Here is a 25143-nt window from a genome sequence, read left to right as displayed (position 1 = left end):
CTAGTTGTGTTACCATGAACAAATTATTACTATCTTTGACATTTAATTTCTTTGTTTGCGTATACTGGAAACAATACCTGTTTCAGATATAAGTCAGTTGAAATCAGTGAGGATATTCGTGGGGCTGAGATGGTAGTTCAGTTGCTAAAGTGTCTATCTTGGACCTGAATTTGATCCCAAAAATCTAACAAAAAGTCAGGTGTGGCAGTGCACATTTGTAATCTAAACTCAAGGGAGGTAGAGACAGACACACAAACAAACAGACAAAGGCACACTCACAAACACACACACACACAAACCTGTACACCCATAAGATATTTTCTCTTTCACTCAGGGAAGCACACGTGCATAACAGGTAGGTATATTTACCTGAATCATGTTTAAAAGTTACACAAAAGGATGTCCACAGGGTATCCCTACAGGATTTTATTGTGTGCATATGTGTGGGCTTGTGCCATATTCAGGTGCGCAGGCAGACTTAGTGCCACAGCACTCGGGTGACAGAAGGTGTCAGTCAGGTGACTTTGAGGAGTTGGTGCTCTTAAGCTGCCTTGAGGAATCAGGGGCTGAACGCAGCACGGTCAGGCCTGCCACAAGCCCCAGTGTCCACTGGGCCATCTTGACGGCCATAGATGATACATGTTTTAGTCTTACGGAGTAAGTGAGTTGTGAGATAAGCTTTAGAGGGGGAAGCTAGCTGTTCGCTGAGAGAGTTAATCTTATTTATTAAGACTACAGTCTGTAACTACGAGCCCAGGGATCAGGAAGTTAAAAATGGCGGTAGCATGCTGTCCCCTGGTGTCTCCGCTCTTCCTGGCTCCATCCCTGCGGGTCATTAACACTAATAGATAGACAGAGCTTTGCCTTCCAGTGAGCGGCCTCTCAGCAACTTTGAGAGCCCTTTATCAAGTAGTTTATATTCCTACAGAAGGCCACTGCTAAGCAATGGTCTCTAAAGCATCTAATCGGGGTGACACTTAATCTGAATTTTTTTACTCTTTGTGAATTTCAAAATGCATTCACTCATGAGGAATACCTACCTGTCTTTCTAACTTTTTCAGTTTTTCTATTCCTTTCCTTATCTGTGTTTACCTTCTTAATAACTGTAACATAAAACCAAATTTTTCATTACACTGAGGGTATTTTATGCCTTATTTCAAAATCTGATAATTTTGAACAGTTAAATCAGTACACATTTAGAATTCTTACCACTGGAAACTGGGTGATCTGGGTGACATCAGGAAAGTGCCCAAGGTACTCAGACTTCAGTAGAATTTAATTAGCTGATTTAATTACAAAAAATGATGGCAGTTGAATTGTATAGTCCTAGAGATGATAGGGCTGGAGTGTGTCTTCAGAAGTCAGCACTGATCTGATGTCTCTGTCCTACACACAGACACACATCCTGAGTGAGTGAGAGGGCTCGCAGACTAACTGATGGGAGTCCAGTGGACTGTTAGAGGAGAGGGAGCATCATGTAGACGTCAGAGTTCCAGAAACTGAATGTAGAATATGAATGTGTAGAGTGAAAGCAGCAGTGGGTAAGCTAATGCTGAAGGTTAGAAGACAGGTGAGCCAAGTCATGGGACTTTTTTTTTCTATATTCTTTGTTTCCATTCCAAATGATATTCCCTTTCCCAGTTAGCCCCTCCCCAGAAGTCCCATAAGCCCTCTTCCTTCCGCCCCTTCCCCAATCAACCCCCTCCTACTTCTCTGCCCTGGTATTCCCCTACAATGCTGAATCAAGCCAGGATCAGGGCCCTCTCCTTCCTTCTTCTTGGGAATGATTTGATATGTGACTTATGTCTTGGGTATTCAGAGCTTCTGGGCTAATATCTACTTATCAGTGACTGCATTCCGTGTGTGTTCTTTTGTGAATGAGTTACCTCACTTAGGATGATACTTTCCAGTTCCAACCACTTACCTAAGAATTTCATGAATTCATTGTAATTGTTGAGTAGTATATCATTGTGTAAATATACCACATTTTCTGTATCCATCCTCCATTGAGGGACATCTGGGTTCTTTCCAGCTTCTGGCTATTATAAATAAAGCTGCTATGAACATAGTGGAACATGTGTCCTTACTGCATGCTGGGGGATCCTTTGGGTATATGCCCAGGAGTGGTATAGCAGGGTCCTCCGGAAATGTCATGCCCAGTTTTCTGAGGAACCACCAGACTGATTTCCAGAGTGGTTATACCAACTTGCATTCCCACCAGCAGAGGAGGAGTGTTCCTCTTTTTCCACATTCTCACCAACACCTGCTGCCTCCTGAGTTTTTAATATTAGCCATTCCCTATATCTGACAGAGGGCTAATATCCAATATATACAAAGAACTCAAGAAGTTAGACTCCAGAGAACCAAATAACCCTATTAAAAAATGGGGTACAGAGCTAAACAAAGAATTTTCACCTGAAGAACTTCGAATGGCTGAGAAGCACCTTAAGAAATGTTCAACACCATTAGTCATTAGGGAAATGCAAATTGAAACGTTTCTTAAAGATTCATGTGAGACGGGCCTTTACTACTGCGGGTCTGTAGTAGTCCAGAGGAGAGGATGAAAACAGTGCCAGGAGTCAGAAGGCGGCGAGATCGGAAACAGGAAGCCAGCTTATGGGCTGACTTGGTTTCTCCCACACTTAGCAGGTATCCCTTGCCTGTCTAATGAGAACAGGAACTGTTCTGTGCTTTATCTGTGTGAAACTTATATTCAGTGCAGAAAGATGAAGATGAAGAGTGCGAAGAATGAAGAGAACTCTGTGTACTACCTGAGGAGAAGGGGGTTTCTGTTTGGAAAAGTAGGAGACGGTAGCACCATTCACAATGAGATGTAAGGGGAAGGTTTGAGGGCATGTGGAGAATTTCAGTCTCACGCTTGACTTGTGTAGATAATATTAAGGCACAGTAGCAAAATAAAGACTCTTTAGGGTAAAGATAAAAATAACAGTGGTGCTGGCAACAGCCCAGACATGGAGACGTTGAAATAGAATAGAAAACCCCAAATCAGACACATGTAGCAACAATCTTCTGGTTCTTGACAGAAGCATACATGGGGGAAAATAGTCTCTGTAATAAGTGGTGCCAGGAAAGCTAATTATCCATATGTTCACTGAAACTGGATTCTTAGCCTTCACCCTGTACAAAAGTCAACTCAAGCTGGACCCAAGACAGTAATACAAAACCTGATTTGAAACAGCTAAAGGAAACTTAGAAGAAATACTCCAGGCTGTAGTGCTATAAACAAGTATTTTCTGAGAAGGATTACAGTAGCCCAGGAAATAACTAGAATTGACACAAGGTTGCATGAAACTGATAAGCATCTCCCAGCCAAAGAGGAACTGCTCAGTGAAAAGACACAGGGGAAGAATGGGGGATCTCCTCAGCTGTTGTGTGACAGAGGAGCAATCAAAATGTAAGAAGAAATCACACCCTTTGGAGGGAGCCCAGTCAACGAATTAACCACAGATGATTTGAAAATGAAAAAGTATAAGTAGCCAGTAAACGCAAGAAAGATGTCTAACCTCTTAAGCCACCAGGGAAATGAAAATCAAAAGCAAGGAGACTCCATCTCACCAGTCAGAATGGCTGCCATCAGGGGCTCCAGAGAGGAGTTGTGGCAGGGATGCTAGTGACAAGGAACACTTAGACACTTGGCGGGGATGTGAGTTCATCCAGTCACTACCAACATAATATAGCCACCATCCAGTCATCACCAACATAATATAGTTACACGCGCCTAGCATATATCCAGAAGGATGTAAGGCTGTACAGTGGCGAATAGTTATATAGCTTTGAGCTCCCTCCTGGTGGGTGATTGCGCTTCTAGCCATCCACCAGAGCTCTCTGGATTTGCTAATGAACACACACACACACACACACACACACACACACACACACACACATATCAGCTTAATTTTGATATGTCTTGCCTTGACCAGCTCAATGACTGGGTATTTCCAAACTACCCCACAGCTAGCACACACTCCCTCCAGCATTCTTGAATTAATACTTGCTAAATCTCTACCTCTGCCACCCGTGACCCAGTCAGGGTCGTGGCCCCTGGGTCCTTACATGTCGGCCGGCCTTTAAGTCTGATCTTTCTGCGTTTTTGTCATGGCATGGTCCTTCCTATGCCCCTCCCATGGCGGCCTCTTCTCTTCTCCCCCTCAGCCTTTGTCAGGAAAATCTAAAAGTCCCGCCCCTTTCACCCTGCCCAGCCATTGGCCACTGGCTCTTTAGGGATCAACCAAAAACCAGTTGAGGACAGGGACCCTCAGCATCTGGACATGTAGATTCCCATGTGAATTGGGGAGCCAAATTAAAACAAAGCATTAGAACCCCTCCCCTACAGCCAGGTCCTATAGATCTGTGTTTATCTTTACACTGTCAGCCTAGACGTCAGTAAGCAGATGAATAGATGAATAACGTAGCATTTTTATTTATCTATAAAGAACAAAATTGTTCTTCACAGGAAGATGGAACTAGAAATGATCATGTTAATTGAAGGCCAGTTCCAGATATATATATATATATCAATATTTTCTCTGAGGGAAGGAGTTTGGGGGCATGAAAGTCTGAGGGAGCGAGGGTACAGCTAGTGTATGTGTGCCATTGTGTATGTGTGGGGAGTGTTGTTGAGGTTTGCTGTTGCTATGTATTGTGATGCTAAATTCTGTGCCAGAAGGTCTTTTGTTGTGTAAACCTTGTTCCTTAATTTAAAACTATTGGTTAAATAACACTGGCTACAGCCAATTACTGGAGGGATTAGAGGTAGGTGGGTTTTGAGTTACCTGGTTGGAGGTGGAGAGGAGAGACCAGGAGAAGGAGGAAGCCAGAGAGATGGTCAGAAGAAACAGCGAGTATTGGGGTACACCACTGGGGAGGTAGCCAGGCCAGCAGTTAGAAAAGTAGATTAGGGGTCATTCTCCAGAAATTGTCAAAGCCAAATAAAACAACCAGAGTCTGGGTCTCATTTATTTGTAAACTAGTCTGGAATAAGTTTACATTGGATTTACTACAATTATCATATTAAAGCCCATTACTTTGGTCAGTAAGTGTTAAAAACAAGCAGAAACCTCAGTCATTGCAGCCTCTCCTGGGGCAGCTGTGAAGAACTCTAAACTTTTCTGAGTGTCAATTCTCTGCAGTTATAGAACCAAGGATAGTACCTGCTTCTGAGGATGCTGTAAACTTTAGAACAGTGAGCACAAAGTACCAACTGCACTGATTTGTGTGATATAAGCACCCAGTGAGGGCTGGCAGTCAGGAAAAATGTGTGTCTCAGGAAAGGTTCCTGTCCTGTCGTAGTGAGACTTAAGAACTCTTAACATGGAGTGCTTGAACCTAAACATAGGTGTTATTTTTCTTACTGTGACAAAATAGGAACAATTTGCTTTCAGCTCTGGGTCAGATGGCAGTGGCTCTCTGTCTGACAGTGGAAGTGAGTGTGCAACTGTTCCCAGTGCCAGGAGTGAGAAACAGCTAGACTGGAGACAAGGTGATCCCCTTGGAGATCTCCCTCTTAGCCACCTGCCCCACCTCTACCAGCCAGGCCTTATCTGCAGGTAATTCCACGACCTTTAAGTGCTGTTGAAAGCTGGGGACCAAGTGTCTAAACAAGAGCCTCGAGGAGAAGAGGAAATTTCAGATTCAGACCTAACATCCTGTCTGGAGGGCCCAAAGATTTATAGCTATCTCATAATCAAAATGTGTCTAGTCCTGCATCAAATGTCCCCATATTCTCAAGATTTTCAGTGTTGTTTAACAATCTGAAATATCTTTGAGAGTGGAAGCAAACTTTTATCTTCGAACCCCCACAAAATCAAAAGAAAGTTATATATAATATAATGTGTAATATAATATGCAATGGCACAGAGGAAAACTGCCCATTCTGAAATGGGGTCATAGCCAGAAAAAATGAGGCCAAAGCAAGACTGAAACCTAGGAGGGTGAAGCAAGCATTAAATCCTACACCGTGTCTACCATCTCAGGTGCATGGGGCACCTTCTGAGCTGCAGTAGGCTTCACTAGCCCTGCCCCAGGTCCTGCTACCTGGAGCTGACATGGCTTGTCTCTTGGTTTGCCTTCAATCTTAGAAAAGTTTGAGTTCTTATTTCTGGAATTCCCAATGTGCTGGGGTTTTTATTGCAACTTAATGCTCACCCACTAAACTTCCCACATAGCTTCCTAGGGGATCTCTCAAGAGAATCTGACCCTATTACACACTTGTCTGGTCTTTCTGGAACCTCGGTGTAAACATAATGACTCTGTAACTCCTACATTTCTTCAAAGCTAGCGTCATGAACAAGGCCAAGCTGTGCTGCCAGCTTGAGAATAGCCACGAGAACGGAGGGGTCTGGGTGTCTGGGAGTCGACCTCATGTGGGAGGACGACTTCCTGTGTGGCCCTTCGCCGGCAAGATGCCGGCAAAGCTCTCTTGTCAGATGCTCTTCTCTCCGAGTTTGTGCTTTCACACCTTGAGCTTTTGATGGGAAGAGTTTTGATCAAGGAACCCTCCCAGTTGTCTTAGTTGATACTCAGTTTCCAACTGCTACTTTCTCCAAACTTGCTTTGTTAACAACTTTAAAAATTATTTGCACTCCTTTCCTGTCCAGACAGCACATTTCCTACTCTGCTTTTTGGTATATGATTCCCACTGTAAAAGTGGCTAAAAGCAGCAAGCACTAACTACTCCACAGCTTCAGTGTCAAACAGCCTTGACATTCCCACTGCCAGGTAGATAGTCCATGCATTTCTTTCCTTTGAAGGTCTGCTGTTACACAGGGACAAAATGTAGGCAGATGCTTTGCCAGGCTGCAGCACAGATCAGCTCTCATTCCTTTCAGTCATTTCTTCTCATGAAACCTCATGAGCACAGTATTTACTGGTTCTCTGGTCTTCCACTATAGGAGGTTACAGTTTTGTAAAGCTTCTTTAATCTATATCTCAAGACTTCCACATTCCTCCTGTAAACCAGGTCTGCGGTCTAAGGATCATACCATTCGGTTTATTACTGTAGCACTCCCATCTTTTTCTGTGCTGGTTGCTTCTCGTCACTGACAGAATAATCCAACAGGAATGACGTAGTGGGGAAAATACTTAATTTACCTGGGGTTTCAGGCGGTTTGAGTCCATCGTAGCAGGGACGGCTTGGCAGTGTCTCCATGTGGCAGCAGGAGTGGGAGCAGTGCTGTTTACTACACCAGAAAGCCAAGAACTGGGCCACATGACATCCTTACGGACACCATAGCCTTGGGACTGAGCGCTCAGAACATGGGGATGTTCTGACCACATTCAAACCATAGCAACAAATTAAAAAAATTTCTGGAAAAGGAAAGAACTGTATAGTTTGCCTAAAGATCCCTGACTAGTTGGCAAGAGTATTCGTAATTTACTAAGAGTTTTGGTTAAGAAGGTTGGTTGAAACCTTGAAGAAAATAATAAAGAACTAATGTGGGTTTCAAGGGCCGGGAGATGGAGCTGAGTTTGGCATCATTAACAGATGAGACAGCAGCACTGAGTGTCCAGACAGAAACCATGAGCTTCTGTGGGTAAGCTTCCGTGGCTGTCAGAAACGGATCAGCATACCACAGTCTCTACAGCCATTCCTCCTTGGAGGGGCAGCTGGGTTCTTTCCAGCCTCTGGCTATTATAAATATGGCTGCTAGGAACATAGTGGATCCTTATTACATGTTGGAGCATCTTCTGGGTATATATGCCCAGGAGTGGTATAGCTGGGTCCTCAGGTAGTGCTATGTCCAATTTTCTGAGGAACCACAAGACTGATTTTCAGAGTGGTTGATCCAGTTTGCAGTCCTACTAACAATGGAGGAGTGTTCCTCTTTGTCCACATCCTTGCCAGCACCTGCTGTCTCCTGAGTTTTTGATCTTAGCCATTCTGACTGGTGGGAGGTGGAATCTCAGGGTTTTTTTGATTTGCATTTCCCTGATGATTAAGGATGTTGAACATTGGAGTACTACTCAGCTATTTAAAAACAATGAACTCATGAAGTTCTTAGGCAGATGGATGGAACTAGAAAATATCATCCTGAGTGAGGTAACCCAATCACAAAAGAACACACATGGTATGTACTCACTGATAAGTGGATATTATCCCAGAAGCTTGGAATACCCAAGATGCAATTCACAGACAAAATGAAGCTCAAGCATCATTTGTTGGTCATCAAAAGGAGGAGAGACCTTGGTCCTGAGAAGCCTGGAAGCCCCAGTATAGGGGAATGCCAGGACAGGGTAGAGGGAGTGGATGGGTTGGTGAGTAGGGGGAGAGGGGAGATGGGATAGGGGGTTTTTGGAAGGAAAAGCAGGAAAGGGGATAACATTTGAAATGTAAATAGAGAAAATAAAAAAAAAACTGGGATGTTTTTGAGGATGAGGTGTTTATTATGTGTTATTGGTAGTCCTGTCTGTTTAACTCTTGTGTGGACCCCCTTGTTAGAGGTAGGCAAGGACTAGAAACAAAATTAGGCTTTTGAGCATGAAAAAATATGCAAATGTTATTATTTTAATAATTTGGTAGTTTCTTTTAAGTGTTAAAAAGTATACTTCAAAGTAGTGATTTTTAAAGATTATTCTGTCTCTTGAAAGTAGGTTTTCTACATCCTAATATATTATACATCACATCTTTATCACAAAGACAGCACTTTTTCTAGTTTTTTCATTCATTATGTGTAAATGTCAAAATGTTGTTAGTGATGTCAGCAAACACGAGAAGGCTGTGGCCACCTGCTAGTCTCACTGTTGCTGGCTCTCATGTATAGAAGTTGTAAAAAATGACCCAGTACTATAAACGAGGGTATCGCTGAATGTCTTAAACCCAGTACTATAAAAGAGGGTATCACTGGGTGTCTTAAAGAAAAATTTACAACTGCATAACAACAGGATTTTATCTTTAGAAAAAGAGCATTCATATTCATGTATTCAACAAACTAGTTAGGAAAGTAATACATGTTTAACAAGCCAAACTTAGAAACATACTGAGAATAAAAGCCAACCTGTCTACCCATACCTTGACAGTAGGTGTGAAGGGAGGGTTAAAAAGAAATATTTTTAATGTTGAGATTATGTAGATGAGAATTTCACCTGGCCCTGTCACTTACCAGCTGAAGGATCTTGGGTGCGTTACTCACCTTGGGATATTTTCCTTATCTATAACATGAGGGTAATATTATCCTTATAACTTCAGGAGGCAGATGTAATGATATATCACAGTGTAGTACAGTACACAACATTGCCTAAATGTTGGTGGTCAGCTTTTCACTTGAGGGGTGTGGAGTGGGAACTGGCTGCAAAGGACAACCAGAGAGCGCCTTTAGGGCCTGGAAATGTTTGTAGTGCTGGCTGCAGCTCATATTTACCTGTCACAACATACCAGTAGTCCTCTTGAAATCCATGGAATTGTTTTTCAAATAAATTAGACATTAACCCAGCTGGTTTCTAAAACATGTCTTACCTTTTCTCTGTACTTCAGTTTCATAAGTGATTGGTAAATAGTTTGTAAAAGTTCATTCCCAGAACTATCACTAGGCTTTTCTTAGGTTAGAAGGAGAGCCAGCAGGGTGAGGGGTGGTTGATTGGTTGGTTGATTGACTGACTGACTGACTGACTGACTGACTGACTGACTGACTGACTGGTTGATTATTCATTAGAGAAATGCAAAGCCTAGTGAGAGGATAGCACTTTACATCCAGGAGGATGACTTAAAAGGCGGATAGAGAAGACTCAGGGGATAAGAGTATTTGTTTTGCAAGCAGAAGGATCTAAGTTTAAGTTCCTGGCACCCACATAAAAAGCCAGGCATGGTTGTACATGTCAGTCACTAGCATTGGGAGACAGACAGGCAGGAACTGAGAGCTCTGAGAGCTACCAGCTAAAATAAATGGCAGCCCTCTGCTTTTGTGGGAGAGCCTGACTCTATAATGTGGGGGACACTATATCCTCTACATGAATGTCCACATGCACAGACATACACACCAACACACACAGTACATGAAGCACATACACACTCACAAAGGTGGTTTATCACAAGGCCGAGCAAAGATGTAATGACACCAGTTCTTCATACTTGACTGGTGGGAACATAGACCACTACAGCCCTTTGGAAAGCAGTTTGGTTATACCTCAGAATGGTAAACACTGTGTTTCCATATACCCACCAATTGTGTTCTTTGCTTATACACAGGAGAGTCATGAACGTGCCCTCACAGAAGTGGAGACTGCCCCATCTTCCACTGATGAATGACTGTTGCTGAGACACACAGAGAAGGGAGCAGAAAAGGAACATGCAGCTTTCGTGTGTTTGACTAGAGTAGGTAGTCCATAGAGTTAGAGGACGGATGGGATGTTGTTAGGGACTCAGCTCAGCACAGAAGAGCTTTCTTTGGGGGATGATGAAAATATTCAGACCTTAGAAAGTGGTTTTGGTTGCATACCTTACTGAATATACTTTTAAAAAAAATCACTGACTATATACTTTTAAATGATTTTATGATATATGGAATGTGTTCCAGTAGAGCTGTTAATGGACGTAATGTAATGTATAATTTATGAGACTTTCTTGGAATTCTGACTCCCCGAAGACCTTACTGTTTGTAAATCACAGGAGTGACAGGTAGGAGCCATTGAACATGGATCTTCTTAAATTCCTTTTCTTGTTTATTATGAGTTCTTATACCAGTGGTTCAAGCTAATTTTAGAATGAGAATTATTTCTATCTGCATGAGTGCTCACCGAGATGCTTAGCATCAGAAGCCATAAAGCCTTTTGTGTTCTCGCTGGGTGTGAGTCGCTTTATGGAGACTGGGGGCTCGCAGTGCTTAGCCTTTTCACTTCAGATAACTTACTGTCATCATAAAGATGGCCTCTGTTTTCAGGTGTGTGTGTGTGTGTGTGTGTGTGTGTGTGTGTGTGTGTGTGTGTGTGTGTGCCTGTGGGTGCCTGTGTGTGCTTGCTCATGTGTGCTAGTTGATGTTAGTGCAGGTGCCCGTGGTAGCCAGAGGATCAGATCCTCCTGGAGCTAGCCTTACAGGCAGTAGTGAACCACCAGCATGGGTTCTGGGACATGAACTCAAGTGCCCTCCAAGAATGGCACCTGACACTAACTACTGAGCTCTCTTTCCAGCCCCAGATCATTCTTTTTAAGGTATTTCCAACAAAATCTTACTAAAATAGTACAATAAGAATACCTAAGGTATCTTTTTCCATAAAAGTAATACTATAAATAAGTATACTAATTTTTAAGTACTATTATTATTATTATTACTATGATTATTTTAAGTGACAGATATAGTCTGACCAGTTCATAAAAATTTGTTACAGATGACTTAAATTAGAAAATTGTAGAAATTAAATAATTGTAGGCTACTACTAGTAAGTATATGAAATAAAAAAATCTAATCTGAACTTTTTGGAGGGGATAGGCATTTTAAGAATACAGTTATTGGTGTTTTGCTTGCATGTGTGTCTGTGTGAGACTGTTGGATCTCCAGGAACTGGAATTAGAGACAGTTGTGAGCTGCCATGTGGGTTCTGGGGATTGAACCTGGATCCTCTGGGAGAGCAGCCTTTGCTCTTAACCACTGAGCTGTCTCTTCAAGCCCAACATGTTTTTATAAGATACTAGGAAACCTTTCCCCAGAATATTGCACTAAATTCTTTACACATTTGTAGAGAAGCCATAAACTTTTATCTGGTCAATTATATCTGGGGAAAGTGTAGATATTAGTTTGTTTAAACCACCACATCAGAATGTCACCAACTGTACTTAACAACAGATATTGGTTTTTCTGCAGTTGTGGATGGTGGAAGTTTGAGGTTTAGACGATGCCAGATGAAAGTTTCTGCTGAAGCATCTCTTCCTGTGTCCTCTCACATATCTTCTCTGTGCACATGTTAAGAGAAAACTCTCTGATACTTCTTTCCTCTTTAGAGGATGCCTAGATTAGGGCTCAGACCATAGAACTTCACTTAGCAGAAAGCCGGGGTTCAGGGTGGCTCTGAGAAGTGATGTGTCTGCTCTGCACACACACACCTCAGTACTGTCCTGTGTCACAAGCAAAAAGACTTTCCCCATCAGACTGCTCTTTCTAGCAGACCACGTAACGGTTTAGTGTGAAGACTCATTGGTAGTGCAAAGGCAAGTATGCATTTGCCTGTCCTTTCCCAGTGTTTTCTTTAAAGAAGTAATGGTCGGGTCAGTGTGCAGCATGTCGGAGTTGAGCACTCCGCGTCCAGGGTTTGAGTGCTTCTCGCTGAGGCTGCCTGTCTTCTCACAGAGGTTAACACAAGTCTCAGTGGGGCTTATGCATAAACGTCAGAAGGATCATACTGTTAACTATCTACCTAAAAGTACCTATAATACGGATATGCTGGTGTATAAGCATACAGATAGTTTAAATGAAAGTTTCGTATCTTGGCTGACAATGTACCCTCCAAGAACAAAATATTATCTAACATTAAAAAAACAAAAAGCCGCACCAACCCTTTTGAGTCGTCGGGGTTGTTCAAGAGACTTCCAATCCCATGCACTTCTGACACACAGCCTAGGCACTCCTGAGCTACAACTGAACTGAAAGTCTCCTCCCGGAGAACTAGCTTCTATGGGACCAACAAGTGCCGTGTATACTTCCAAAAGAGGGAAGCACCCACCGGTCCTACCCAGGAGTGCCTATGGGCCGCAGTGATGACCAGCATGGCATGACTATTCTGAGGGTGCAGTCATAGGGAAACGTAGCCCAAACCCAGGGTTTGGGAAGTCATGGATCTTGGAAGAGAACCAGCAATCACTACTTTACTAAACCAGTATAATCCCTAACTAGATTCTAATTATTTGTCTTTGTATCCACTGATAATTTGGTTTTTTGGATTCCCATGGGACTCTTTTAGCCAACAATTCAATTAGATGTTAGCAATTCCTGGTACTAGAAGCTTCATTTGGTGACAAGAGATTGCCAAGTGGGATTCTCTCTCCCCTATTTGGTGATTTCATTTAGATCACTTTCATATATGTATATATTTTAGGAAACTTCTACTGTATTAGGTTTCCATATCACCCCTCAAATGCCCCTTGATTTTAGCTGTCTCCCTCATCACCTTCTTCCCCCCACTCCGCACTTGATCCTTCCTGTCCAGTTCCTCCACCCCATCCATCTATAATAATTCTATTTGCCTTTCCCAGGGAGATCTATCTCTTCCACTATTCCCTTAATCTATACATAATCTCCATGGTTCTATGGATTGTAGCTTGGCAGTATCATTGACTTAATAGCTAATATCCACGTGAAAACAAATACAAATACATACTGTATTTGTCTTTCTGAGTCTGGGATACCTTACAGGATGAGGTTTTCCTAATATATATATTTACCTGCAAATTTCTTTATTTTGTTTTTTTTAATAACTGAGTATAAATATACCACATTTTCTTTATCCACCCCTCTGTTGAGGGACATCTAGATTTATATTTCTCGCTATTATGAGTAGAGCTCCAATGAACATGATGGAGCAAGTGTCTCTATAGTAGGATGAAGCATCCTATATGCCCAAGAGTGGGGTCTTAGTTAGGATTTCCATTGCTCTAAAGAAACACTGTGACCACAGCAATTCTTATAAAATAAAACATTTAATTGGGGCTAGCTTATGGTTTCAGAGGTTTCAGGGGTTTTCAGAGGTTTAGTCTTTTATCTTCATGTGGGGAGTATGGCATCGTGCAGGCAGACATGGTGCTGAAGAAGCAGAGACTTCGACATCTTGATCCAAAGGTAGCAGGAGGAAACTAGAGGTTTGTTTTTTTTTTTTGTTTTTTGTTTTTTGGGTTTTTTTTTGTTTTTTTTTGTTTTTTTTTTTGTTTTTTTTATACTGGGCATGGCTTGAGCATTTAAGACCCCAAAGCCCCGCCTCCACAGCGACACACTTCCTCTAACAATGTCTGTCACACATTCTCCAATAAGACCACACCTCCTAATAATGCTACTCCCTGTGGACCAAGCCTTCAAACATGAGTCTGTGGGCCCCAAACCTGTTCAAACCACCACAAGTGGTATCGTTGCAACTTGAGATAGACCAGTTCCCACTTTCCTAAGGAACCACCACACTGGTTTCAGTAGTGGCTGCACAAGTTTGCAGTCCCACTAGCAACGCATGCATGATCCCTTTGCTCCACATCCTCACCACCATAAGCTGCCCCTTGTTTTATTGCTTTTAGCCATTCCAATTGATGTAAGATAAAATCTGGGTAGTTTTGATTTGTGTTTCCCAGATGGCTAAGTATGTTAAACATTTAAGTGTTTCTCAGCCATTTGAGTTTCCTCTTGAGAATTCTGTGTTGATCAGTACTCCACTCTTCGTGCTGTTTTCTTAATATCTAATTTTTGGAGTTCTTTATATATTTTGGATGTAAGCCCTTTATCAGCTGTGTAGTTGGTAAAAATCTTCCGATTTAGTCTGCCACTTTGAATGATGGTGTCTTATCATATGGAGGTCTTTGAGTTTCATGAGGCCTGTATGTTAGTTGTTGGTCTTAATGCCTGTGCTATTGATGTTCTGATCATAAAGTCTTTTCCTGTGCCAAATGAGTTCAAGGCTACTCCCTCCTTTCTCTTCAGCCTCTCTGGTTTTATGCTGAGGTCTTTGACCCATATGGGCTTGAGTTTTTTGCAGGGTGATAAGTATGGATCTGTTTGGATTCTTCTACATGCAGACAGTCGGTTTGAACAGCACCATTTGTTGAAGATGTCTTTCTTCCAGTGTATATTTCTGGTTTATTCAGGATTATTCTAACTGCACTGGTAGTTTTTTCTGTTTGTTTGGTATGTGTGTGCTTCCACATGAAGCTGAAATTGTTTCAAAGTTTGTAAAGAATTCTGCTGGAATTTTAATGGGGATTGCACTGAGTCTGTAGACTGCTGTTGTTCAGATGGCCATGTTTTAATCCTGCCAATCCATGAGCATGGGAGATCTTTCCATCTTCTCAAATGTTTTTCAGTTTCTTTTTTCAAAGACTTGAAATTCTTGTCATACAGGTTACCCCATGACATTGTATAATATTTGTGGCTCTTGTAAAGGGCGTTTCCCTGATGTTTTCCTCAGTCTGTCATTTGTATATAGGAACACTTTAATTTCTGTGAGTTAATTTTGTATCCAGCTGCTGAAAGTGCTATCAGCAGTGGTATTTTCCCAGTAGAATTTTTAGGGTCACTTACGTATAGAATCATATCATCCACATGCAAATAAAGGTATTTTGACTTCATTCCAGTTTGTATTCCCTTGGGCTTCAGTTGTAGTTTTATTCTACCTAAGATTTTTTTACTATATTGAATAGATATGGACATACCTATTCTTTTTGTGATTTTAGTGGAATTGCTTTGAGGTTTTCCCCATTTAAGTTGATGTTGGCTATGTATAGGCTTGCTGGAAAGTACCTTTATTTATGTTTAAGAATGTCTGTTGTATTGCTAATCTCTCTAGGACTTTTATCATGAATGGGTGTTAGATTTTGGTAAAGGCCTTTTCTTTATTTAATGAGATGATCATGTGGTTTTTGTCTTTCAGTTTGCTTATATGGTAGATTGCATTTATCAATTTATGTATGTTGAACCATCCATGCATCTCTGGGGAAAAGCCTACTTGATCATGGTGAAAGAGTTATAGGATTCAGTTTGAAGTTTTTTATTTAGAGTTTTATACATGTCTGCCATGGTTAGTTCACCTCTACTCAGCTTCGTATATCAGACTTATTCTAAGTCTAGGGTGAGTCTTCCTGCACCTGACTATCTCCCAGAGTTCTCCTCTCTCTACAGGAACTCCCACTTTCTACCTCCTGCCTTTTGCTAATAGTCCATCAACTTTTTATTGACAGATAATTATTTTATATAGTGCATAAGAGAGTATCCCTGCATTCTGTAGTTTCTGTTGATATCCAGCTTTAATGCATGGTGGTCAGATATGATTCAGGGGTTTATTTCAATTTTCTTATATCTTATTTCTTAAGGCTTGCTTTGTATTCAAGTATATGGTCAATTTTGGAGAAAGTTCCATGGGATGCTAAAACGATGGTATATTCTTGTGGTTGGGATTTGGTTTACAATGTAAGTTAGCTTCAGCCTTTCTCTGCTTAGCTTTTCTCTGGATGACAGATCCATTGGTGAGAGTTGTCCTCTTGCTGGATTTTTTTCTTTGCTGAGTATGTAACATCCTTCCCTATCTCTTCTAGTTAGTTTTAGATTGAAGTCTATTTTGTCAGATATTAAAATGGCTACACCAGCTTGCTTCTTAGGTCTATTTCCTTGAAATATTCTTTTCCATCCTTTTACCCTGAGGCATTATCTATTCTGATTTTAATATTTTAAAATTCACCTCTAAAGGGCAAAGTGCTTCCATTCTTAATAACTATTAATATGGGCAGGGGAGATGGCTCAGGGGTTAAGAGCACTGACTGCTTGCTCTTCTAGAGTTCCTGATTTCAATTCCCAGCAACCACATGGTGGCTCACAACCATGGGATCTGATGCTCTTTTCTGGTGTGTGTGGAGAGAGTGACAGTGGATCACATCAAATAAATAACTAAATATTTTTCTTAAAAATAACTATTAATACTCTTAGTTTATTGTTACTTTTAAATAAAACTCCCCCAGTTTTATTAAAAGATCCAGCTAGGTTCAAATTTACATTCATTAAAGCTTTTTCCAGTCTATTAAGTTCAAATCACAGCCGTTTGATTGGTGTTTGTGTAAACCACTAAATATTTTTTAAAGAAATTGTTTTTTACAATTTTCAGCCTGGAGTTTGCCAAGTATATCTCAGTAATATAATTAAAGATGTTCCCTGTTCTCTGCCTTCTCTGTAATCGGATTTAGAACCAAGGGTACATAGCCACTGGCCACAGGGGCTATTTTAAATGTAAAGTTGAATTAATTACAATTAAATTAACTTACTTGTTATGGTGCAGTGCCCATATTTCAAATGACCAATAGCCACATGTGCCAAACAGCTGCCAGAGTTAGATAATGTCTCTGGTGTGTGTTCATCTTTGTAGAAAGGTCTTTGTCACAGTTCTATTAAGTAAAGGCTTGTACAAAATCACTTTCCTTGTTGGGGTTCAACTACCGGGAGCCAGACAGTGTTTGCCTCTTTTTTCTGACTTTCATTGCTAATGCCCAAGTTCCTATGTCATTAAAGGATGCAGAATACTGACCACAGTTTTAAAGTGGTCTCTCACTAGCATGATTCCCCCAAAGCTTCACTACTGCATTAATTTAATTAGGCTATGCCATTTCGCAAAACCTTTGGTAAATGCATAAAGGAATAGAGGAAGTTAAGTTGAAAATGAGCCTCAACTCCGTTAGTCCTAAGGTAAGGGGAGGGTAGCTGAGAGAACGAGGCTGCAGTTCTGTAGCTTGACTCTGGTCAGCGACTGGCTATCCCCTTTCTCTACTTAATCATGTCCTAGTGTGCTTTAGAAAAATTAACCCTCACCCCTAGGCCTGGGACTGTCCTTCCCTTCCATTTTGCTGTGGAAAGCTGCTCATGTGACTTTAACTGCTGTAAACGGAATGGTGGGGCTGGCTTTCTGCCTTCCTGAGGGTGTGATGTCTGGAGCTGCTGCAGCTGCTTTGTTAGGCTGATTTAGGCCAGCAGGATTAGAAAGGATTAGGCTCATAACTCGACTCATTTGTAGAGTTCAGAGGACAACCTGCCGGCGTCAGTTCTCTCTGTCCCTGATGTGGGTGCCAGGGATAGAACTCAAGTCATTGGGGCTGGGGGCAGAGCCTTGCTTGCTTTACCTGACACCAAGCCATTGGGGAAGCTCACTGGAAGTCTCACAAGGTGAATGTGCTGGCAACTTTAGTGAAGCACTCGGCCCTTCCGCTGCTGTGAGGATTCTGGGTGCTGGTAATACCTGGACCTTTGTCTGGGGCGCTGCACCTGAACCTCTTCCACACTCAGAGAGAAGAACTTCTTCAGTAGGTGATGCAGAAGTGTTTTTAACATTTACCTTGTAGCAGCTCTGGATCTGACCCTTGGGAAGACTCACCATACACACATGCAGGTTAGTCTAAGATGGGGACCCTGATGCACGTGTTGGGTGTAGTTTTTTTTTTTTTTTTTTTTTTTTTTGCAAGGTTTCACTCTATGATGCTCTGAGTATTTCTACTGCCTCTCTAACCCAGTTTCTGTTCCGCTGGCCTAACAAGGTGTCCCTGCTCTGCTGGATGCCATGGTCCAGGAGGTCTCCAGGCAGAGACCTGTGCAGCAGGGGTGCTCACCTGATTTGTCCCTCTTGTCCAGGCAATCTCCGACTTACAGCACAGACTGACATCTAGTCCCTGAGTCTGGTTAACCTTTACCCGCAGCTTTTTTTTAATTGTTTAACATTAACTTATTGACGTGTTGCTGTTACTGCCGTGACCGATAGGAGGAGCTGTTGGGGTTTTGTGTAAGCTCCACCCCACACCTACCTGGCAATAGCCAGGTAGGAGCTCTCTGAGGGAGCGTCTTAGTTTTGTTTATTTTCTTCTGGGTACATGCTCCCTTCACATCCCACCTTTCCCCAGCTCTCTGTTTGCTGTCTTGCATTTTTCAAATAGATCCGTAATGGCATCATTTACAGATATATGTTGACATTTCTTATGCAATTCGCAATGTCTGTGGTTTCCAATTGAATTGGCTGATACAGGAAACTAGTGGGCACCCCATCCTTACTGTTGGTAGACCATCTCTCATTCCCTCCTGAGTAGGACACTTGCATGATTTGCTTTTATTTCATATATTTTGGGTAATATTCTCAAGAGAATGCCAGCCCTTTAGGAGCCAGTATCTGCATACTTCTTATTTACATGCCAAGTACTCTTTATTTGAATATAGAGACTGAATATCCCCATTTATCTCATGTTCAGTCCTAGTCCCCAGAGTTCAAAATAGCTGAACCCAGCTGTATCCCATGCTGACCCCAGCTTCTTCCTCCAGCTCCCCCATCCCAAGAGTAGGACCTAGTGGAGTGTGTGTGTGTGTGTGTGTGTGCACATTCATAGTCCGTGGCATTAATTTCTCGAGGTTGGAGGGGCCAAAACTTTTTTGTTGGGTTGTTACTAAAGACATGGAAGTAGTAATGTTATGTAGGTGATGTGTTAGTTAAAATATTTTTGATGGTAGTACACCCATCAAAGTTAAGCTACCCAGTTAAGCTACCCATAAAAGTTAAGCTAAAGTTACCCAGTTCAGCTGATGAGTAGTCAGAAACATCCAAGGTAATATGAACAAAATGTTTGATTTTAACAGAGATTATCATTTTTTGACTTCTGAGAAGGACTGTGTTCAACCAACAATAAATGGAAAGCCAGCCATATATGTTTCCAAAAACATTGATACTTTTCTGAAATTGTCATATTTTTCACCACTTGAGTAGATACACATTTTTATTCCCCCAGAGTGATAAGGAATAAGCAATATTTGTTCACTTGTTTTTCTATTTTTTATCTAATTTGAATAACATTTTTCAAGAACTCTGTGCCTGTACATATAACAAAGTCAGTCCTTGTTTAAGTGTACAGACTTCATCTCTCTGACCCCTGTTCCTGGAGTTTTACATACCCCTAGACTTACCAGGGTTTATATATACACATGTATGTATGTAGCATGGTTATATAAATATGAACGTTGTAAGCTATATGTACATGATTTTAAAGTTGGAATTAAATCATATTCTAATGTTCTGAGATTTTTTCAAAATTTTACTCTATTTGACTACTTATTTTAGTTTATTATAAGACTCTGTCAGTTTACACATTCGAATATTGATAGACTCAGACAATTTTTTTCCTCTTTAAGGAGTTCCATTCAGCCCTGTGATGTGTTTGCCTGTTAGGGTGAATTGAGGCAGCCTGTGCACACCTGCACAGCAGGCAGCAGTGCTGGTGTTAGAGGCTTGGCCATCTCACCCACGCTCCCACTTGTCTTCCTCAGCCTGTTCTTGTGTACTGTCCTGGGAAAAGGCTTACCATAACGTATGTATGTCTCACACTGAAATCCACAGTTTCCTATTTGCCCAGAAGGCTGTCAGAAGCAGCGCTGTAGTTGGTTGATGTCCCTCATAGAAGCCTGCACCAACCTGGCCTTGCCCTGCCGCTCCAGCTCCTGTGCTTTTGGGTTCTGGGCCTGGAGCGCAAAGCTTTGGGCAGCGTCCGCTGCCTTTTGACAGACCATGGTAATTGCTTTATTGAATGTGTTTCTTATTTTGTTTCTTCTTCTTTAAAATAAGTAAGTTGTATGTGGTAACGAAGTGGATGTACGCTTGCTAGTGGCCCTACGATTTACTTTGCTGGGCAAAAGAGAACTGGTGAGTGTATGGCGTTGCCACACAGTGTAAAGCAAGCGGGCCAGACTCGCGGGTGGCTTCAGCGGCTCGCACCTGTGCTCACTGCTGCTGTGCTGTTTCGGAGGGCAATATAGCAGTTCTTTTCCTGTGGTCCGCAGAGCTAGAGTTGACTAAGTGTGCTGCTCTTAGTATTAGTATTTTCTTCAGTAGCAATTCTGCACTTTATACAGTCGGAAAAAAGCAAATGGCTGTTCAGTGCTGCGTGCCATGACGTGGTTTCACCTTAGGACTCATGACACCTCTCATTCATCTGTCAGTGCCATGAGTAGCTATTGCTCTAGGGTATGTGGAAAGTGTGTGCTGACAGAAGAAAAGTTGTTAGGTATAATGTTGCAGTTTTTCCTAATTCAACCAGAAAGAACTCCGCTTCACTTTCTGATTGTCACCCAGGTAGCTCACCCTGCCCCGCCTCCATTGTACAGGTCATCCTTCTCTGCCCTTCCTGACTGTTGTGGTTCAGATCTAGACAATAAGTGAAGAAAGACAAAACTTCAAAGCTGACGAGCAATCTGTACAAGAAGGAACAGGGGATGTGCCTTGTGGTAGAGCATTTGCTCCACATGTTCAAGATCCTGGATTTGTCTCCTGCACAAGCCGCAGAATGTTTGGGGAGGGTGATATTTGATGGAAAACAACTTATATTAAAATGTGTTTTACAAAATAAATTCCTAAAGGGGTGCCTTTTGCATTAATATGAGCTTTAGTTAGGGGCACTCCCACAGTAACCACTGGCTGATGGCACAGGCTCTGACCAGGATGCCTCAAAGTAAGTGGTCTCTCTGCTCCACAGCGCGCTCAGCTCCTGCTGATCAATAGTTGGCTGTTCTTTTCAGTGGTAATCAGCTCTCTGTATTTATGAGATCTCTATATTGCCCTGTATTGTAATTTCCCAAATGTTTTGTCTTACTCTTTTAACATTATTATAAAAATTTAGTTTCTGATAATTGAAAGTCATTATGTATAGTGTTCTTTTAAGAAGAATGTGAAAACTTTATGACTTGTACCTTGGAAATTAGTTTATTCGTTATGTTTAATTTTAGGAAATGGTGCCCTTGCAGAACTTTCTGAAAATGTGCATATTTCAGGAGTGTCAACTGGTAAGTCGTCTTTTGTAATGTTTAAATTTCATGCATGACTTATATGGTAAATATTGAAAACCTTATGGGGTGATATTTGGCTATAAAAATTATTGCTGCTTTTGCAGCATGTAATAAGGAAGGAAGGAACTGGAACATGGAGAAATTCTCATAAGATAAAGTGATATTGCATGCCTAAGGGTCGATTATACTTTCCCAAACAGACTATGTAATTATTTTCGTGTGGAAGTTAAGCTGAAAGCTCAAGTAGAATTAGTATTTTCTCTCTATGCAAACTTGGGTAAAAATGAAATTAATTTTGAATGTTGTCCCTAGAATTTAGACTTAGAAATGAAGTATCTTGTTAGACATTTTAGATTAGAGCGATATTCCACAAAAGCTGTTTACTTGCGTGCACAGTTTGTTACCAGTAGCAATCCATTAGCATACTTGTGTTTGCAACTCAGAAGTCGGCGAGAGAACCAGTTTTCACCCACCTGAGCCACGGCTTCGTTACCAAAGGCCATGACTACACTGTTGTCGTGACTTTCAGTTTGTTACTGCATTTGCTCTGCTGACTGTAGTTATGAGCATATCAAAAACAATTCATTTTTCATGTATTGAAATCGTTTCTGACTACTAATGATGATGAGTTTGCCTATATTATTGATAAGATTTAGGTGGTTAAAAGTTACACAGCAATTTTTATCAGCCTACTGATTTTTTATTATGAATTTTGCAATTCTTTTGGTTTTTTTCTCCCATAAAGCAAACTTAGAAGCTTACTGTTTGTTTTGTGTCTCTGACTTTGTATTCAATGTTAATGGATTTATCACCAGCTCTGGGTTTATCTGTGTGCTCACTAAACTCACAAATATGTCTGATCTCCCAGAAATCAAAATAGCCTTGTTTGATCAATTATTTCACTTTTTCATAGGCTTTTAATTGTGTATTGACTATACCTCAACTAAAACCTAAGATCTCTATTTCATCTTATTTATTAGTGTATGATATGGCCCATGTGAAGAGGTGAAAACGCAGGCAGTGGACTCAGCCCCCTTCCACAGCGGGGCCAGCATGGCACGCAGGGCTTCACTTGAGTAGCCAGCGCTCCGACCTAACACTGGGCCATCTGACTGGCTCAGTAAAAGCTCAGTTCTGAAAGTGATCTGTGTCTGTGTGTCCCATTTTTAACAGCTAATGAGAATTGTGACTACATTCCCAATTCACAAAAGGAAATAGCATTGTTTATAAATACTTTAATTTCCATAACCAAAGGCTTTTGGTCTGAGAAGTTTTTAAAAATTATTATCTCAGGATTCTTTTCAAATATTGGTTCTTTCAGCCTGCCATAGCAGTTCAAGGTAAGCAGACGGTTTAAGTAACAGCAGCTTCCTCAAAGTCCTACAAGCTAAGCTCGAAGTCCAAAGTTAGGTGCTAACAAATGCGATTCCTCGTCCATCTGTGGGCTATTGACTGTCCTTCTAAGAATGCTTAGAGGAAAACACAAAGTCTCTTTTCCTTTTATAAGGACACTCCGTCTAGTATTGTAGGGAGCTCTATGCCACTCTGATGGAAGTCATGAGCACGCAAACTAAAACTCCTTTAGTGTCAGTAACTGCAAGCCTTGGTTATGGGGACCCTCAGCTCTCTGTATGAGGAGTCTTTGTTAGTGTTGTGTGACAGACTTCTGGGGAGATGAACACACATGCAGTCTACTCACCCCAGACAGGGGGCCCATGACAGAGCAATGCACAGATGCCACCAAAGTCCCCCCTCGGGAAGCCGTTGGGTTTTAATGAGGTTTCTTACAGGGTTGTGACCTAAGGGGTTGCTTATAGGAGCAGAAATGACTCAAAGACAGCTGCACCACCAAAGCCCACCCCAGCCTGGTGACAGTTCACAAAGCTGGGCCCCTGGAGCACACTGCATAGCCTGCAGGCAGCTGCTCAGGTTGGAGAGTGTCCTTTCCAGATGTTCCAGTTATTCTAAACCTCTTCCAAACAGCTGGGCTGGTTTGTGTCTCTTTGAGGCAACTGATCAGTTCTCAGAGTCTTTGCAGATTCATTCATCTGGGAGTTGTTTGTTTTTCTTTTTAGTTGTCTTGAGAGTGACCCTCAGCCACCTTTATTATTTACTCTGTAAATCTGGTCAGTTTTAGGAACTTCCTGAAGGTATTTTGAGTTGTCCACCTTCTGTCTTAAGAACTCACCTAGAGGGTAGAATGTTACAATTAGGGGAAAACTAATAGACCACAAATAGTCAAAGGTAGTAACTCTTAGTGACTTCCTAGAACTCCTGTCACTGGGTCTGGCCACTCCCCAGTAGTCTTTTTCAATGCATTCTGCTCCTGAAAGATCCTTAAACTCTTAGGCTAGTGCTTCTGCTTGTGCCAGAGGCTGGCAGTCGTGGGAGTTGTTTCTCTTTAAAACCCGCTCACCCTGCCCTCCCTTGATAAAGATCACAGATGGGTAATAAAACCTGTGTTGAGGTGAAGGCTATAACACGAAGGGGTGCAGTGCACAGGACAGAGGCTCCCTGGGATAGTGAGAGGATGCCGCTCATATTACCTGAGCGTATGGGTCGGGGAAGTGCTCCAGGAAGACCTGCTGTGTGGAGGGCAGAGGCTGTGTGTAAGGAAGTAGCAATAGGTGGGGTCTGTCATTGGCACAGCCACAGCAGGTCTCCTTAAGCAAAGCAGTGCCAGCTGCAGGGATTCTCGAGGCCACCATCAGTCTCGCTCGGAAGTCGTCAACTGTCATCATCTGTTGGGTCTGACTTTCTTTGAACTCTGGGGAGGTCGTCAAAAGAGTGTGAAGAACCACGGAGGAAGCAGCTGCCATGGCTCTGGTGAAAACGGCAGGATGGATGATGAAATGTTGCCATCCTGATAAACTTTCAGGAGCAAAAGCAGTATTACCCACAATCCCACTGGACTCAGGAGCCATGGAGGCAATGACACTTGTTCTCAGGAGGCCTTTGCCAAGTCTAGCCTGATACAGTCACCTTGTTTGAACTGTTTCATAGCTCAACCCCTAGCCTGCCCTTACTGAGGTGAGAGTTGGTTCCCTCTGGGTTGACTCGTTTATTGGCTTGGAAGCCATCCCCATTTATCTCAGTTCCCTCTTTTAAGACTGTCCCTGGGACACCGGCATGGTTGTTGGGTAAACGCGAGTACCACCAGCTTCAGTTCCAAGATCCCGTATGGTGGAAGGAGGGAACCAGCCCTGCATGTGCCCTTCCCCTGAACTGCACGTTCTCTTAGCTCAGGTGCTCCTTCCCACCCACAAAATGAGCCAATGTGAGAAATCAAAAAAAAAAAAAGTTTTGAAATGATTTGGTCCTCACATATTGGGAGCAGGTGTTCAGCATATGAGTTTTAAGGGGGGACAAGAAAACTGAAAACTTGGACTCTTGTTTTGTTATCAGTTCTGGGGATTAAACCCAGGGCCTTGAGCATGTCAGGTGCGTATGTCTCTCAATAGAGCAGAGCTACAGCTCTACTCTGATGCTGCTGCTGCTGCTGCTGCTGCTGCTGCTGCTGCTGCTGCTGCTGCTGCTGCTGCAGTAGTAGATGGGTCTGTTAGGACAGGGTTTCTGTTGCCCACACTTTGTTTTAGGAGCTGTGGCTAGGTGACTCCCCTCCGGCCCCACCTCTCACATGCTGAGATCATGGGAT

General features: G+C 42.1%; 1 protein-coding gene across 2 annotated transcripts in view; it reads left to right on the top strand.

The window, feature by feature from the left end:
- The window catches only part of Lrp12 (LDL receptor related protein 12), a 73931-nt gene that overhangs the window by 17688 nt on the left and 31100 nt on the right, over positions 1-25143 (top strand). The window contains exon 2 of one of the 2 annotated variants that reach the window (XM_052161236.1): positions 21429-21485. The exons of the other annotated variant lie outside the window; for it this stretch is intronic. Within the exon in view, the coding sequence (XP_052017196.1) occupies positions 21429-21485 (57 nt within the window). The remainder of the gene's footprint in view (positions 1-21428; positions 21486-25143) is intronic. 2 annotated transcript variants of the gene reach the window in all.

This window comes from Apodemus sylvaticus, chromosome 17 (genome assembly GCF_947179515.1).
Source record: "Apodemus sylvaticus chromosome 17, mApoSyl1.1, whole genome shotgun sequence".
Taxonomy (NCBI): Eukaryota; Metazoa; Chordata; class Mammalia; order Rodentia; family Muridae; genus Apodemus; species Apodemus sylvaticus.
Note: the sequence above shows the minus strand (reverse complement) of the source record. Positions and strands in the feature narration are given on the sequence as shown.